Source organism: Nymphalis io, chromosome 3, assembly GCF_905147045.1.
Source record: "Nymphalis io chromosome 3, ilAglIoxx1.1, whole genome shotgun sequence".
In the NCBI taxonomy this organism is placed as follows: Eukaryota; Metazoa; Arthropoda; class Insecta; order Lepidoptera; family Nymphalidae; genus Nymphalis; species Nymphalis io.
Genome location: NC_065890.1, coordinates 6,502,279 through 6,522,006, shown reverse-complemented (window position 1 = coordinate 6,522,006; position 19,728 = coordinate 6,502,279). Strand labels below are relative to the sequence as shown.

At 31.9% G+C, this 19,728-nt stretch overlaps 1 protein-coding gene across 4 annotated transcripts; it reads right to left on the bottom strand.

Annotated features, from left to right (window-relative positions):
• Positions 1-1,066: 1,066 nt before the first annotated feature.
• On the bottom strand, positions 1,067-19,179 carry LOC126780374 (sodium/hydrogen exchanger 9B2-like). Of its 4 annotated transcripts, none has more exons than XM_050504830.1 (11): positions 18,733-19,179; positions 18,567-18,624; positions 17,495-17,601; positions 16,788-17,025; positions 14,561-14,730; positions 13,906-14,120; positions 12,589-12,760; positions 7,925-8,079; positions 5,099-5,263; positions 1,466-1,655; positions 1,067-1,178 (listed from the first exon to the last, which is right to left on the bottom strand). In XM_050504830.1, the coding sequence occupies exons 1-11, from the start codon at positions 18,755-18,757 to the stop codon at positions 1,081-1,083; spliced, it is 1,593 nt and encodes a 530-aa protein (XP_050360787.1). In that variant the 5' UTR covers positions 18,758-19,179; the 3' UTR covers positions 1,067-1,080. The 4 variants fall into 4 exon arrangements, with proteins under 4 accessions (XP_050360787.1, XP_050360797.1, XP_050360813.1 ...); XM_050504840.1 differs by having other exon boundaries at positions 18,563-18,624; positions 18,733-18,747; XM_050504856.1 differs by lacking the exon at positions 5,099-5,263.
• Between the last annotated feature and the right edge of the window lie 549 nt (positions 19,180-19,728).

The following is a 19,728-nucleotide window of genomic DNA, read 5'->3' as shown; positions in this document are numbered from 1 at the left end:
TGAAATCCAATTAACAAAACATATAATATACACACAGTTACACAATAAAGTGTCGGAATGTACAAAGTTGTATTAGGTGCAACAGTTGGCCTTATCGCTAAAGATATGAATTCTTCCAGGCAAACTTTGGACAGAAGAGCATGTAAGCAGAAGGCAATTGAAACAAATGATGGAGACAATAAATAAAGTAAATACATAGTTATATAATGTATATTTATGCATAGTATAATACTATAGTATATCAATTATGCAGTCCCCGACATGCTTTATCTATTTGGGTTGAATAAAATCGAGGAGGAAAAGACAACGTGTAAATTCCTGCTGAGGCGAATAGGGAGTTGTGTTTTTTTTCGAAATTCAGAAACATGGTCAAATTTATGAAGTCCAAATGTGAACCAAATAAGTTTTGTAATTCAATTATATTAAGTTGATCTGCATTAAATTTACTTAATTCTTGTCAGAACAGCCGAGAATCGGTAGGAGTGATTGTGATGGCCTGTGATAGCAGCAAATACCTGTCTACTAACTTTTTTACTTTTTTTTACTAGTAGTTATTCTTGAGACTGGTTTGTCAAAAATACCTAGATTTTTAGGCTGAAATGAAAAATCAAAAGGCTGTTAGTTGTGACCAGTCAATCCACGAAATAAGCGTAAGACTACCGATAACATTTAACTTAATTTTTAAACGGTTTACATTAGGACCTCTAGATAAATGTGATGGATACAAGAAAGATCTTTGTTTAAATTAAAATAGTCAGATTCATTTAATTTTTTTAAATATAATCTTTTGCATTCTATAAAGTATATAAAGTTGCATATTTCATTCAAAAAAAACAACATACGAAATTGTATTGGGCAATCATTTACTTTCAAAATCTTTATTACTTAGCACTGAGAAACAAAATACGAATGCAACTCTCACTTAACTTGTTTATTAAGTGCTGTTCCGGTTTATGAAAGAATATCATTCTTCGAAAAATGTAACAATATTTATTTTGTAATACATTGTTGTTTGTTAAAAATATAAGAAATATGGAATTTATTCTAAGATAAATAAAAATGTCTCTCGTTTTTAACATTTTATTGCGCGTCTATGTATTGTAAGGTATCTAGGGTATTATTTTCTGTAGCAAAATCGGAGTGTTGCGGCACAGAGCGTGTTTGCGGCTGAAAGAGATCTGTAACAAGGAAATGGGATATTTCTTTAGTAAGACTACAATTTACATACAAAGTATTTTTCAAGACAATAATTTAAAAACAGACTGTTTAATATTTTACTTTAATTTAATGAGAACGAGGGCAAAATTCTTTCGAGGGAATTAAATTATTTGAAACCCCAATTTTAATCGACGATTAAAGCAATAATATCGGTAAAAAAACAGTTAAAGTTCTTAACGGAAGTTGAAATTGCATTTAAAAAGCTTTAAATGTTATTCAGGACGTGTAATATTGGTATGTGACTTACCTTCTGGGACAACTTTTGCATCATTAGAAAGTAAAATGGGACCCAAAACGGTTGTTAATATTGAACCTAATGTAGACGTTATTAAAATAGCAATAACAATCATATTCGCATGTTGTTTGGCGATCCACCTATCGTGAGCTGTGGTGCCTTCTGTCCATAAGGAATCTGTGGCCACTCGGACTAACACAGCCTGTAAAAGTAGTAATTTTATTTACAAAATTATATATCTTAAACATTTTATTTCTTATATCATCACAGCATAAATGTATTTATATTAAATATAAAAATTGAATATATATATAACTTTAAAAGGAAGTTTATTATATATTTTATACAATAATATACAAGTGTCAACTCAGAAATAATGTTATGTCTGTTTTAATCTTACTAAGCCATAAGAGTGATTATGCAGTACTATTAACAAAAGTAAATTTAAATATTATCTTTTACTTTGCACTGTTAGTGTTTATTCGAGCATTATAATCGTCGTTCTGACTATATGTCTCAGTATTTAACCTCTTTAGATCCAAGGATTCAAGCGTAAGAATAAAGATAACAGTTTTATGGGTAATAAGCCTAGCCTTAATTTTGTAACACAGGTAGTATGCTTACAAAAACATTATTAAGTCTTTTATATGTATAAAAAATATGCTTGTTTTTTTTGACTGACAAATGGACCACTTGACTCTTAGTGGTCAACAACGCTCTTAGACGTTGGTAATGTTAGATGTATTTGCTTTACTTTAGATGCTCCACCAACCTTGGCGATTAAGATATTATGTTACTTGTGTTTACGATGATGATACCCTCCTGACCAATTTCGGTCTAGGCGGCCAATAACAAGGAAGATTAGCCAACATTCTCATAAACCGATGACACCTACATACCGATACTACCGGAAAGGGGACCAACGGCTTTATGTGCTTTCCGAGGCACGAGACACACCAAACTTATAGACACCGGGCTGCTACTGAGAATCTTCGACAGAAAAGTTTTATCGGCCCGACCTGGGGTTTGGACCCAGCGAATGAATGAACCTGCGACCTATAACTAGTCACAAGACCAACGAAACAGACGAAGCAGTGCTTATAGTTACACTGGCTTACTCACCCTTGAAACCGGAACATAATAATAATTATTACCGTTTAACGGTAGAATATATGATGAGTGAGTGGTACATACCCAGTAGGTTGGCGCAAAGGTCTACCACCAAGTTCTTCGTATTAGTGACGTGGATTTCATTGAATTGAAACTTTGTATAGTTTGTATTAGCACTTGCGTGAGGCCGTCATAGCACAATAAAATAGATGATACGTGAATCGTGTCAGAATTTTATTAATATATTTAAAAAATATTAACCAAAATAGGGTAGTAATAAAAAAGGAAAACTTAATGCCTGAAGGCATTTTCTGGCAGCCAATAATTACGCAAACCAGAAATCCTCCATGAATGCGATTTTACATCTATTAAGATAATATCTATGTAACCGAATTTAAAAAATCTTACTTTAAAAAAAAATATAGTTACTACGCATGCCGGGTAAGTCAAACTCGTAAAATTACAGAAATTAATTCGTTAATTTACAGAAATATTTACTAATGAACGTAATATTCTAAAATGTAGATACGTAAGTTTTGATACTTTATACTGTATTGTATGCATTACTCAGGGAGCAGAAGTTCTCAAAGTAATATACACATTGCAACATATTATCTGAATTTACAGACTAAAGCCAAAGATTATTGGATGTTTAATCTACATTAATAAATTGCGATTAAAAACAAAAGAAAGTGCTTATACATTTTTCGTATTTTTGACGTCACATTAAGATAAAGTGCGCGCCGTTTATGGAAACACTTTGTTAAGATATCACTAAGACGATAAAAATCTATGCAGTAACTTCGCGTCGCTTCCCCGTATCTATAATTGATAACAGGCTGAATGTAGCTGAGTCTTCGAATGAATACAATAACAGTAATTATGTTTAATAAAAACTTTTCTGTACAATGAGCTTCGATTATGATAAGATAAAATTTGTAAAGAATTGCTGTATTTATTAGACAATCGAGATTGCAATTTATTACCAGTTCTACTATTCTGTATGTTTTGTTTGAAACACGTGCATATTTATTACTATGATGAATTCTGCTATCATATAGCTTGGTGCAAGTCCACCTTGGTAGGTTCACCATCACTCACTCATCACATATTTGTTGTTCTGTTTAAAGGGTAATTGAGGTAGTGTAACTAATAATAATAATAATAATATCCTGGGACATTTTTCACACACGGCCATCTGATCCCAAAGCTTGTGCTATGGTAACCAGACAACTGATATACTGCATATACTACTTTTCTTTTTGTAAATACATACTTATATAGATAATTACACCCAGACTCAGGACAAACAGACATGTTCATGCACACAAATGTCTGTCCTGGGTGGGAATCGAACCCACAACCTTCAGCGTGAAAGGCAAGAGCCGGTTGGCGTGGTTGGTAGAACCAACCACGCCAACCGGCTCTTGCCTTTCGTTCGTCTCGTCAAAATGTATAAGCGATATAACATCTCAATTCCCAAGGTTCGAGGCGCATTGGCGATGTAAGGAATAGTTAATATTCATTACAGTGCGAATGACTCCATAGTCATTCGCACTGATGGACCACCTGGACCCTATGTGCGGCATGGCCGCACATAGGACCACTTACCATCAGGTGGTCCATTTGCCTTACATATTTTAAATTAAAAAAAATATGTAACTTATTTTCAGCTTATAAGTTAAATCTTCACGGTTTACTGTAAACGAAGCCTTGTAAGAGGCAGATTGTTCTTATATTTAGCCTTAAGAGATTGTATATAGATATCGGTAACAATTCCTGCGAATGTTTGTTAATTAAGTTTCTTTTTGCTTTTTATCGCAATAAATATATTTCATGACTTATTCAAATAATCAAATTAATAATATTTAATTATAGTATTCTATAAATAAATTGATGCTATTGATTGATTTCATCGAGTGTATTACTGTTTGTTTAAGTCACAGATAAAAAATGATTATGATCATATTTTTAATTAAAACGGCATAAAATAAAATACATTTCATTAATGATTTGATAAAGATCAATGAATATTTTTCTAATTATATTGTTAAAGGATATGATAGTGGAATGCTACTGAGTAAAAGATAAAATCTCTTAATAAAATGTTTGAATAATCATATATAATTTATATTATAAGCGTCTGCAGATGTGTGAGAGGCAGCTCTTTCCCAAATTACTGGCATGCGGCTCGTAAGTAAATTAAATTGGAGAGTACTGGCGAGTTCGAACTGGTTATAAGTCGTTAACGAAAAGGCCGTTCGAGTGTTGTATTAGTATCGGTGATGTAAACACTTAATATTTCTTTGAAACGGACGGGCATTTATTAAATGTAACTTTAGTTTTATGATTAATTACCATCGCGTGCTACGAACACTAAAACATTTAGACGCATATTAGAAAATGCATCATATATTTGTAGGAAAACCTTGGGCACCAAACGATCTATATATAGCAACGACGTTAATATAATTATAATATGTGGGTAAATGATAAATGAATGTGTAAATATTATTATTTTTTACAAGTATGTACCTCGACAATGGCTTTAGGTGTCCAAGTTATAGCAATAAAAATACTTTCTTTTACAGATAATCCATTAACGACTGCGACTAAGAAGGCGGTTAGCATTCTTATGATAAGAGCTGAAAATATGCAGGCCACTATCAAGCCGAAATCCTTCAGTGTAATTTCTGATACCTGTGGGATTAAAAAGTTTTATTACACATATTTATAAATGAATATAAAATTAAACAATTTAGCATAAATATAAACTGAGACTCTCTAGTGAATGAGTGGGAATATTATCTAAATATTGCTGATACAAATCGGACGAGCCCCATTGAATTTTAATTTTTTCATCCACGGTGTTCCATTACAGGTAATGGAACACCGTGGATGAATAAATCAGAATCGTTTTCCTCAAAAGAATATACGTAGGCCAACATCAGAACATGTTCAGACTGCTATCTTTCTTTCTATTAATTTATATTAATTATTCAATTTATAAAATTAGCCGTTTTTCTTAGTAAAGTAGTTTCTAGTATATTGTTTTATAGTAATGTTTAACCAGCTTTAGCCATGTAAGCGAATGAAAACAGTTTTTTGAATAAAACAACCTCAAAGTTCAGTCAGTTTATACAAAATATTTAAACGTTGTATAAGAAAACCTGTCTCGCTTAGTGCTCCTTCTATTAGTAAAAAACTGTCTCATTAAAATTCGTTGCATGGTTTATAAGAAGAAAGAGAGATACAGAGAGACAGGGAACAAATTTGTTTTATACGATATTATTTAGAGATGAATGTAGCTGTCGTTTTCAGTAGGTATAACTAAACTTAAATTACATAAGAAGTTTCACTAAGTAAATCATATATGTATATAAACGGGTTACCGACACAATGTCTTCGACAAATTGGTCTTTGTGATATCTCTGACACAGTGTTTATTTAAAGCACAACGTAAATCAATTTTAGTATAATGCTCGTATCACACTAGCGAAATATGTGTTATTATTTAGTGAGATAAGGTGCCATATGGTTTATCTGCGAACTGAAAAGAAGGCTGTATCTACCGCGTGTTTTAGTTTTTTTTAAATGGTTATGAGTCTTATTTTGTTTTGTATCTTATATACATAATATAAATGTTACATCAAATGAAACTATAAAATCGCTAATTAAAATAAATATGATTATACCAAAATAAAAAATCTTTTTTATTTAATTAATATTCTTTAAGTTTTGATACTTACAAGGCATGCCTTTTAAGTTCTGCCGTTTCCATATTTCCCGACAATTTTGAATTTGGAACTGTTCTATATTCGAATGTGTTAAAATTTTGAATCTCAAAACAGTTGAAAGTATTAGGATTAATGATATTGTTTAGTCACAGCATCGATTGGAATCTGTCAAAAATATTAGTGCAATAATTTTCTACAACTTTAGAAGAGGCCTGACACGGCTTCAGTGTTTTGAAGAGTTAACATTTGTGTTTAGTGATGAAGCCCCATGTCTGCGGACTGTCGAACGCTGGTATTTAGAATTCCAGCGTGGACATACTAGTGTTAGTGACAAATCTCGCGAAGGACGCCCAAAATCCGCCTTCACTGAAGATAATATCATTGTTGTGAGACAACTAATTCTCAAAGATCGTCATGTGTCGTATCGAGAGATAGAGGCTCTATTAGGCATCTCAGGGGATTCAGAAGGCCATTCAGAAGATCTTGCATGAAGCGCTTGGTGTGAGAAAGCTAGTTTGCCGTTGGATACCGCATCTGCTTTCCAACGATCACAAGGCGGCCCGCGTCAGATGGTGTAATAAAACTCTGCAAAGGTTCAACCGAGGAGAGTCAAATCACCTCTACAACATCATCAATGGTGGCAAATCTTGGATCTATGCCTACGATCCTGATTCCAAACAACAAACTGGGTCTTTTAAGACGAGCCAAAGCCGAATAAAGTTGTTCGTTCTCGAAGCACTTCAAAGAAGATGGTGGCCACATCCTGCACCACGACAACGCAAGCTCACACAGCGCTCGTCAAACGATTGAGTATTTGAAGCAGGAAAAAGTAGAAATTCTTGACCATCCTCCATACAGTCCTCACCTAAGCCCTAACGATTTATTTACATTTCCTAAAATTAAGAAAAGTCTTTGTAGTCAAAGGTTCCAGTCAGTTGAAGAAGCAGTCGACGCTTTCAAGTCAGCCATTTTGAACACCCCCACTTTAGAGTGAAATAAATGTTATAATAACTGGTTTGAGCGAATGGAAAAGTGTATTAAGCTACGTGTAAACTACGCTAAAGTATTCACACTTTGAAAACAATAAAAACTACTATAAGGTTCTAGTTGTATTTTTTTCTTCAAACGAAAAAATTTAAAAGGCATGCCTCGTATTTCAAATCTACAGTAAACGTTTTACTTCTTTGAAACCTCATCGGACGTTTACATTTTAAAAATAGAAAAAGATTTAATATTTATGTAATATTCTTTTGGAAGATTAATTCGTGATAAAATCTTTACATTTGAAAACGGCTTAGCGTTCGTTGTGGGTTCATTGCACATTCGCCTCGATGGCGCCACTCCATCAAATCGCCAGTGTGAAATAGCCGTAAGCGGCGTAGCGCATCAACGTAACATAAACCAATTATGTATCTGCGCATTTGTAACATAATTATAATAGACTATATTCATATATACAATATTCATCTCCTACTGAAAAGTTTTCATAGACGAGTTATAATACCTCTTTGTTTTATTATGTCTAGTTTAGAAAAGGTTTTTTGTTGTATGTCTATTTCAGTTACATAACTACTGTTTAGTTTCTGTTGATTTGAATATGTAAGAATTAAATCTAAATAACTACCTCCAAAAAGTAGCCACTCAGAGTAAACAGCATCGGTTCAAAAATTGTCCATAGTAGTTTGTAAACTTCAGAGACGGGATTGTTATTGATTGGCCAATCGCATCGGGCCCATCTTGTAGCTGCTGCCCCCGCGCACACCATAATTGCTACGCCAGCTTAACAAAGACGGTAATTATTATTATTAAAAACATTAGACAGATTAAACTGTATGATATTATAATGGAATTGCTTAATAAAATTGAAATGTCAGAACAATAAAAAACTTAAGAGTTTCAAAGGTCTCGACTTAGTTCAACACCATGTCCCACGATGTTTTCCTTCATCGTTAAACAACAAACACAAATTAAATATAAAAAAACTTAGTAATGTTTGCTTGGACTTAAACACGGGACTTTTCGTTACGAGAGAATTTTAATGACATAATAAAGGGACAAATTTATAGTATTTATTGAGAGGTGCAAAAAAGGTATGAGGTAAAAAATGTAGCCTATGCACTTCCTTTAAGCTTATTTATTGCGTAACAGAAATACAAAGTTACTTTCACGTTTATGATATTAGTATATTTAAAAAAGTTTGGATGACAAATTTACTTAGAGCTGGCGATTAATTAACAAGATTAAAAAAAATCGATTGTATTGTTATTCTAAGACATGTATGTGCGAGTAGAATAGAGTATTATGGCGGATTATATCTGATGCCTAGCCATAAAATAAGCCTTTGGTCTGCAATGAATTTTTTAACTACTTAATATACATCATATATTATTTTTTGCATGTACAATATTTACTGAATATTTTAATTGTTATATTGTTCCATTGGATAAATGTTAATCCTCTCAACGTTCACGGTTGTTTTCAGAACAAAGCGGTTATTTCGAGTTTAATTAAAGGAACTTCAGGAATGAAATTGCTTGAAACTCGCGCGCACAAAATAATACAGTTGATTGGTTGTAATTGAAATGAAGGCCGATTAAGGAATATTGCAATGAGTATTAAGAAGTACCGCACTTGTCCTAAATGTGGCGATGTCTAGATAATATTTTAAAAGGTCGTACAAATTTATTACATTATAAAAAACAAAACGTTTTTTAATTTGTGGACAACATTTTTGGCGGCTATTCTTTATTTAATTTGTTTGAATTATTTCATACAATAGTTATATATTTTGAGGTTCAACCTGCCAATTAAAGGATAAATTTTATCATTAAGAAAGGTGTGAAGGTTAAGGATACACCAACGAATACATTGTACTTTATATTATAGTAATTATAAATGTAAGAGTTTGTATCTTTCGATGTTTGATGCTCAAATACTCCTCCTATGCCGGTGAAGCTGCGGGTGAAAGCCAGTAATAAATATATAATGTCAAAAAGAGCCGAGCAACTACCTTACGACTATTACCAAAACTGTTACAGTCTGATAATCCTAATTATAAATATGCCCCGTAATTAAATAAAAACTTGGGAAATACTAATTTTCTTGAGATATACAGTGTAATTAAATATTTTTTGAATATACAGAAAAAAATATTTAATATCCAAAATATATTATATTAGTTTCTACCCGCAACTCAGACCACATGGGGGGTGTGGGGGGTGAGGTGTTAGGTACTCTATGTCCTTTTTCTATCCCCTGACAACAAGTATGCTAGATATCATAATGATCGGTTGAGTAGTGAAAGCGTAACAAACAAATAAACTCACTTTCGCATTAATTATAATGTCAATAAAGATAAAGATGGAAATGCAGTATAATTGGTAATGTTACTTATGACATTTTTATTAAAATACGTTTGCTGCAGAAATAATGGTTAAAATTATTTAAAGAAAATTTGTGCGTAGTCTTAATTTTTCTTTTCTTTTGTACGGTTATTAAAAACCCTTGTAGGATCACGCTCGTGACTGCTTAGCCGGCTTTCGCAACCTAATTTATGTGATGCTTATGTGCAATAGCGTGTCTTTTTAAGTTATGTATTTTAAAGAATTCTTTTTAAATGTGTATAAAATCACAAACTAGGTGTGGTATAGTTTTTTGTTACTTTAAATAAAAAGTAGAAATGATTAGTTTCATAAGTTGATAGTGACGTTGAGGCAAACATCAAGAATAGTCAAAGATTATATATAATCTAGCTGATCCCACAGTAGAGAGAGATTTTATATTATGTGCCCTTCAGCGATTTACTTTACTGGGGTTAGGGCTATGTGTAAGCTCGTATGGGTCTGATATTGTTGTGGTCCGGTTTGAATGGTGAGTGAGCCAGTGTAATTACAGGTATAAGGGAGATAACATCTAAGTTTCCATGGTTAGTGGTACATTGGCGATTTAAGCGATGGTTAAAATTTCTTACAATCAATAAATAGATATGTCTATGGACGTTGGTGACCATTTAAGATCAGGCGGGCCCGCCTTACTATAAAAAAAGTAAAATTTAAAAAAAATGTTTCGAATAAAGACTCGTATTTAGAAGATGACGGGCATTTTGGTAGAGTACGTTGACAACTCTTGATTAGAGCATTTAGCTTAAATGAATATTAATTAGGTTAATACATTTTTAAACGAAGTATTTCGTCGTGTTCGCTGATTTTAAATGAAGTTCAAAGAGGGTGTAATGTAGTTTTATAACCAACTGGTGTTTATCAAACTTTTCTAATATTCATACAAAAGGCAATGTCAATTACGTATGTATGTCATTACAAATTCAGAAAGGATTTACATGTAAATCTTTTACCATTACATTCAAAAGTTACATAAAAAAATACCGATGACTTAAAAATTTAAATGATGTAATAAAATGTATAAATTTACTACGTATAACCGAAATTGAATTCACAATGTATGAGGAAAGTTTTATATACCTACTAGAAGTCATTTTTATGTTGTTTATTATTAATGATTTAAAAAAAATTATTACACGTACTACGAATTTTTTTATAGGTAATATAAATTTCGTTTTAGTATTCTTTTTATTAAGCTGTGCATGTTTGAGTGGTAAAAAGGTAAAACTATTTCTTACAAACTACACTGTTCAGAATATAGTCGTTTAGAAACTAGACACGTAGATTGTACTCCGGACACCTGGATTCACCAAGGAAGGCAAATTAGGTTTTTGTCAAATATATAGTCTTAGTTTTGCAAACATAAAGTGTTGTGTACTCTTATCGAGTCTGGTTAGCGCATAATTTTACGAATAAATTGTAGATAAGTAAGTGCAGTTGAATAATTCTTTGCTCTTAGGAAAATATACGAGAAAACTTGTATATATTTTTGTCGTTCAATAAGTAAATGGACTTTGTAGAACTAAAAATAAAAAAACCAACGATTTTATAAAAAAATAAATTAAATTGTCGACTTTATTTGTGAACAACTTTAACGGATTCACTACAATTTTTATCATCATCATCTTCTTTAAAATGACCCTTTAAGTATTGTATTGCATATAAAACTAAAGAGGCATCACAGTGAAATTAATGGTGATAATGAAAAAAAGTATGTTTATGTATAAGGTAATCAGATAAATTTTAAGGTATTTTTTCGCATTGGCAATGTAAGGAATGGTTAATAGTTCTTACAGCGCCAATGACTATGGGCTATAGTAATCACTTATCATCAGGTCGTCCGCCTACTTAGTTCGTAAAAAAATACAATCATTTTTGCAAGGAGAAGGTGTTGTAAGTTGATGATGATGATGTCCGTCCGGACGATTTCGGCTCCGGCGGCCATTCTCAAGAGAGATTGGACTAGACTAGACATATAATAGTGCACTTGTGTGTGCAAACACAAGTGCGCACTCTATATCCTCATTCTCATTGAAGAGACGGCATATTTGACACGACCGGAAATAGATACCTTTTTAGTTTAAGGAAATGCGTTTTAAGGAAATTAATAACACTCCTATTTATCCCTACAGCTTAAGTTCTTGTTAGGAGTGCAGACGACGATAGCCCAAGAGGTCAGGATCGAACCCGCAACTTTTACATCGCTAGACGGCCCATACACCAATGCGCTTTTGACGCTATTTATCTACCCAAACAGTTTCTGAGGGCAGGCGTGTAAGCACTACTACTTTCCAGACTCCAGTATGCACCTGAGAAGTTAGTTAAATAAACGAATAAAGTAACTACTCTCACTTGTGAGTTTTTGTTTTTGTCGATGTATACACACAGCTGCTATTGCTTTTAACGAAAGAAGAACGAAACTGAGTATTCATGGAAAAAATGGTAACTAAATTTCATTAAATTTAATTACTATAAGATTTGCTGAAATTAAAATTTAAGTTAATAATAATAATCTATGCTAACGAAGTTGCTTCCCACAACTCGTCCACAAAGTCGCGGATATTATTATCTAGCTAATAACCTAAGTATTTAAGCTTGTTAGTTTTACCTCAAAATGCGTGCAATAAATATGAACTTTAGTGCTTATGAGTATAATAAAGCGTTTCTGTGCTATTCAGCGTCTACAGCCTTCAGCTATAAAGTACTATGGATATTATTTCAACAAAATTCCTAACGGTCTCTAAAAACATTTTGAAGCAGTAATTTTCAGAATATTATCATATCATCACTTATTAATTCGGTTTAAATGTATTTTTAATACTTAATTTATACTCTTTCTAATGATTTATTTGTTCAAATGAAAAACGTCATTTTGTTTTTTTAAACTTACATATACCACCCCAACTGAGGTATCCGGCCGCGTACGTGATAAAGATACCTCCAGCAAAAATATGAAGACTTCGAATTGTTGGCGCATAAAAATCACTGTGGTTAGGCAGAAAATCCGCCAACACTCCCCACGTGACACCCAAGCCGATGCCGATGAAAATTGCAAGCAGCGCCTGTCACAATAATATAGCATAATTTAATAGTTTACAGAACACAGCATAATATTTCATTATATTTTTTATTCGTAACTAACCTGTTTTTATTAATGTCTGAATTGGGGGAAATAACATATAAAAGAATTAATAAAAGTTAATCATGGGTAAGGTTATATATAATTGTCTAATTTCCGTTTTTGTTTATTTAAATTAATTTAGTCTCTATTATTGTTTATGTTGGTTTCAATTTATTACGCAAATTGATATCACGTTTGTCAGATTATAAATTACGAACGAAAAAATAAACTTTGCTTAACCACAAATATTTACATCAATATTGATTCATAATTTACTTTAAAGAAAATAGTTATTGTAAATAATATTTGCATGTGAATTTAAATAAATAATGATGAATAGTTTGATTATTTTAATATAGATAAAAAACGAATAGCTTCCGTAAACGTGATTAATAAAAGTAAATAATACTGTTAGTAAATGTGACGTACAATCACAAGTCTTTAAGTAAATATTTATCGTTTCTATTCGCTTCAATTATTACCATACAGAACATGATAATTGTAACATTATGCTGTGATTTACAGGACTATTAAGTAAATGCTTTTACAATGCATATCGAACCGTGATGGCGCAATGATTGACATAATATTATATACTAATACATAGAAATGAGTCGCTGCTGTCATCGTGATAGTTGAACGTTAACAACAAATAATTATTATATTTTATAAATGTTTATTAATTATTCAATTCTAATTGAATCTTATAATTGCAAAGAAAATTCGAATGAATTAACTTTATGACGTCATTTGGTATATTTAATGTTTAGGCTGACTCAGCTGATTAGCTATTTGTTTGTGACATAGCGTAACCTTTTACGATATATTCAAACTTTTAAAAGCTGATTATGTTGTAGGTTTGAACATAAAATGTAGGAAAAATTGCTTTTCCATTTAATTCGATTTCCTCATCGTCAGACGAGGATGACGGGAATTTTAATCGAGGTCGGTTTCACGAGATTGTATTAAACGCATTAAAGGCTATCTGGCTACTGATAACATCCTATTACTACTTAGCCCATAAAAGCCAGGCCAACATCCAAAGTACTTAAGAGTATTAAAACTAAGAGCGATATTGAATATTACCTTAACTATGCGGTATATGGGCGGCGATTGAGAGAATATAGCGCTGTTGATAACTCCAAACATGCCCTCGGTAAAGGCTGTATCTAAACCACCCGCATTTGCAACCAATAGTGCTATTTGATTCTTCACACCAAATCCCTTTGAACTGAGTTGTATGGTTGTAGGTACTATAACTGCTGGCGATACTGACGATAATATGGCTCCAAGGTGTATACCTAATTCAAAAAAAAAAACAATGTATTTATGGATATAAAATAAATTGAGATGCCGCAATGAAATAGTATATATATATAGAGAATGTTAATGGACCATTTAAGTCTTATGTGATAAATTTGCATTTACAAATCGTCCTGTGTTCGGTGGAGAGGAAAACATCGCAAGGAAACCTGCATGTGTCGGTGGAAATTCTGAAGTTCGCATAGAGTATATATTCATTATCTTTTCAATTGGAAGAGTAACATGAGTAGTGCCTGTATTCATAGGGGCATCTAAGAACATATATTTTTTCATTCAAACAGAATAAAAGTATAAAATATATATTTTACCGTCTCAGTTTGCATTATTTGGAATTATTCGATAATATTTTCAATAAGTTAATAATTTATTTTATCACTTACAGGTTAATATTTATATTCTATATAATAACCCCACTTACCCCAGTACCAAGGAAACCCGAAAAGTACGTGAGTAAGAAATGCCGTCGTCAAACACTCGATAATCCAGGGGAGTGTTGCCAATGTGAAAACTTTTACCGAATTTCTCTTTATATATTTCCAGTTCCATGAAAGCGGACCCTTTGTTAAAATTATAACTGGATAAATACGCCTGAAAAATTGATTCATTGATTCTTGACTTTTCATATATAGAATAAGTTAGGTTAGTTTCTTAGTTTGGTTGTAAATACTGCATGCAATTCAGAATGCGAGATAGAAGTGATTCACCAGAAAAGCTTAATTTTGAAACGTTGTATTCAAATTCGAATTTGAAATTAAAAAGAGATTATACTTCAAAAAAGTACTGAAAAAGGCTACTTTTTATTTCCAACAGTGAAATAATTACTTGCAACAACCTCAACCGCAGTACGGAAATAAATATTTAATATGATTTTTTTTTCGATTGAGTTACAAACTTTAATAGGATTAACGATAGCGCACTCATGTTTTAATCCAAGAGAGTGTCATTTTATTTATAACCAATTAAAAAACCATTATCAATATATGTAGTCAAATGTCATAAGGAAAAAAGCATCAGTTATTTATGGATTTTTTTTATAATTTATAATTAATGAAGAAAAATATCATTCTGCAGATAGTTGTGTTTTTTTCTTAAATCTAATATAAAATAATAATAATAAGTTGACTTTGAAATAAAAATCACTGCTAAAGTTGAAAATTAATAATCATGAGTCAGCATTAAAGTATCGATGTAATGGAAAATAGTGTTAGGTTATAAAGTTGTCGAAATGCCGATATTACTGAGACGTTACAGATTTCAGCTGCGGCGGCCATTCTTTCGGAAAATAGACAACTTCGTTTAAGATATTTTAATGCACATGGGCTTTTAGAGGTACTACCGGCTTCTAATGAGAGTTTCTTAACAGAAAAATCCAGTAAGTTGTTATTGACCCAAATTTGAGTTTCATATCTCGGTATATGTAATCTTATATGCTAGCCATTACACGAACGAGGCATTTACTCCATCACTACCGTCTATCGCCCGTGCTGTGACATTAACGTATGCCATCCTGACACCCTCGCAGCTTTATTGACATACCTTGACGTTAGTGACTATCGGTATCTGGGAGACCTTTTTCAGTGATCTTCTATCAAATCATTTAGATCATGAATATGATTGCTTCTATAAATGCAAGTAGAACGATCTATCTCTTATGTATAATCTATAGTAACAGCCTGTTAATGTCCCACTGCTGGGCTAAGGCCTCCTCTCCCTTTTGAGGAGAAGGTTTCGAGCTTATTCCATCACGCTGCTCCAATGCGGGTTGGTAGAATACACATGTGGCAGAATTTCAATGAAATTAGACACATGCAGGTTTCCTCACGATGTTTTCCTTCACAGTCAAGCTTGAGATGAATTATAAACACAAAGTAAGCATTTAGCTATTTCTTATGTGATTTGCAAGAATACTTAATACACTACTCCATATACAATATATTTAATAATGTGACATTTTAATATTATTATAATAATTTGGTGATATTTCTATTTAAAAAGCTGTTAGTTGTAATAAAAACACGCTAGCGTCTTGTATAGAAATAAAACTTTCAGTCGCTTCCCATTGCGATTAAAGCATTTGTCATACATAATATCGAATATATATTTGGGTAGTATGTAATACATGATATAAAATATAACGTCCTCCTGAAGGGATTTAAGAGTTTTACAAGGATCCGATTGGAGGGGCGATAGGCGCAGACTTTACGTAGCTTTCCGAGGTTATAACACTACCAACCTCCTAACTTCGGACTGCCACTGAGAATATCTCGACCGAAATATAATGCAATCTTGTTCATATTTTCAGTTCATAATCCTTGAGATTGGTCATCAAGGTCCAGATTCGGTCAGAAAAAAATAATGTAACATTATATACGATAAAATATATTATATAATACTAAAACTAATGCTTGCACACGATTGTAAGATTCGTGTTGAAATAATTGAACGTATTATGCATTCGAAAGATAGATAAACTGAAAAAAAAGTAGTTCACAAGCGATTATCAATACAACAGTATTTTAATTAAGTAAAAACGATATGATAAACGAAACTGTTATTTGTTGTATATTTATACAGTTTTTAATTAATGAGGTTGTCAGATAAAATGTTAATAAGAAAATATTTAGTGTCGTATTTATATTATTTACCTTAGATGAAAATCAATAACATTTGCTGAAGGATTATCCAGAAAATTTTTCGGACTGAAGGTCCGGCACAGAGCACCTACAAGAGTCATTCCAACAACAGGGTTAATTGTTGTATATCTTTCTAGCGTGTGCCCGAAGACATAACCAATTACAACTAGAGTTATCATGGTAAAAATATCAGATCCGGGTAGAACGGCTTCTTTAAATACAAACCAAGATGTTCCCCATAATAATATGCCTGTAACAAACAATGTGACAATTACACATGACACGATAAATATTAATAAATACAATCTTCGTGAATATAACGAAGATTGTAATGTTTTTATGTGTCCATGGAGTAATTAATACTCTTATCATATTTCACCGTGATTAATCTTTTTAAAAATACACATGAAGAGTGTTATGGCGAGTTTTTATTACTTTTTACTTTTATTTTAATTTTAAGTTTAATAATGCTTAAGCGTTAAACATAAATTATAAATAATTTTTTTTTTCAGATTTTTACTACAATATTTTCAATGTGCTTGATTTTTCGAGACAGTTGCATCTGCCGTGATCACGAGCTGATCAAATTAATTTACATAATATAGATCGCATATGTAACACAATCCGTTAGAAAATTCAAAGCTCAATAAAAACTTGTAAGAATTTTCAAATTAATGCAATTAAAAATTCCAATAAAATAATAAAAATTAAAAACTTACCACATATAACGACTGATATGTACTGTTTAAGTTCTGAAACTGAAGGTAACATTGAAGACATTTTTTGATGACAACTGTTTTTCCATTCATTATTTTGTATTCGGTTTCTGAAATAAATATAAAAAAATTCGATCGACATACTTCTGCCCAGAAACCAAACAAATTTAATACGCTTACGCTAGCGCCAGATATTCGTGCAAGACATTATATTTGATAAATAATTTATTACGAGTCGATTATATGTTCTTTAAGTAAACACGAATATTTATTGTAATTCGCGAATTGTTATCTTACTATATTGTTGCCAATTGTAACATGTGTAGCGGCATCTGTTTGAAAACCGGTTACCGCAGCACCGGTCTGAATGCGCGCTATTGCCTTTCTTTACCGTATCATTTAAAAAGAGCAGTTTTACCTATTACTCAAGATTCAGTTCTTAATATTAATGTTCCTACAACTAGTTACTCACATAAGAAAGAAATTGTAAAATAGGAATAATAATTCAAGGCATATAATAATTTACCAGAGTAGTATCTTCTTAAGAGTATATACACGGATATTAAAAATATAAAATTGATCATACTAATACACAGGAAGTGTTTGTTTGTTTCATTTAAACTTAAAACAAGAATTTTGTTATTACGTTAAGTATTTTAAAAAAATATCAATGAATTACATACAAAGTGTAAAGTGATTATTTGAATAAAATGTGACGGTTTCGACATTGTTTTTGTCATAAAATAGCATATTTGGTTTTAGGTATTATTAGAAATGTATAATTATGATTCATGTGACATTTTTTACAAAAACTTTATTTTAATAATAATAATTACCAACCTTAATGGCAACAAGCGACCTTAAGAACAACTTTATATTTATTTATATAAAATGTTTTAAATATGATTAAGTGAATATTAGGTACAAACAATTTTTAGGATCTTTACGTGCTAGACGCGCTAAACGCGAAACTCAATGAAAAAAAACTTACTTCTCGATATTAGTATAAATAAAATTATTGCCTTGGACTCATATTCCTATTAATGTTATTAAAAAAATATTTATACTTACTCACGTTTTGGAGTTCATTTCGAATGTGACTGTTAGTCTATTTCTTTTGATTTTATTGTGATCTAAAAATTAAATGCATACAAAACTATAAATGTTTAAATTTTGTGCCTAAAGAATTAAATTACAGATAAAAAATATATAACTTAAGTTGTAATTAAATTAAAACTTACCAATTTCTGGGAAGTCAGGTGCCATTTTATGCTCTTTCGAATTATCTGTTATCTTCACGCAAAGATCGCGCCGATTTATCGGGAGTACGACATATTTTGTAAACAATCGGCAATTTTGTCTTTACTATACACCCGTGTGTTCTCAGTTACAGTGTCTTTTATAATACAAGTTTACGCATGCGCATTGCTCTCAATTGATGTAATGGAAAACACATTAATCACTAGTCGTCGAATAATGAATAAGAATGTATACATCCATAACGTGATGTTTGAAAATAATTGACTGTCGATGAATATTATTCAACAAAATCGTTAAAGGTGAAACATATAATAAATGCTACATAGCCTCCGTTTTATCTGTTCGTTTGTTAAAACTAAAACATTTTTATTTAACGGTACAATATCAGAAAAATTAAAATATTTAATAATTACTAGCACGTGTGAAGACCGATAGTACACAAGTAGATTACTGATCCATGTTTGTGCAACCCACTTGGCGCAAATTCAATAGTATTTTTATTTTTAGTTTTTCGTGTCGCTAAACCTTGTAATTATTGTTTGAAATAATGTCTCGTGTCGAGCTATGAGATATTATGCAATCATATACGTAATTGATGTGTTGCGAAGCGTAAGCAAATTTATTACAAGCGCGTGTATCAAAACAAAATATAAATAGCGTCATGAGAGCCTGAAAGCTATTTTCCACACAAAACAAACTATTAAACTACAGCGTTTCACGTTGATGGGTACTTCTTGACGTCGTATTAAAAAGACACGTAGCCTTATGCTGAGTAACGTGCAATCGTGGACGTTCTGTATTCTCTTAAAAGAAAGTCATTATGCTGGTAAACAATAACGTACGGTCGGAAGCGTTTTGCACGCGAGACCGGCTCTAGCTAAGTTGGCAAACTGTAGGTCTTTAAAGAGTGGGCAATTTTCTGTATAACAGTTACCGGATACTGGCTGCTCATTAACTATGAACGCCGTCATCAAGAC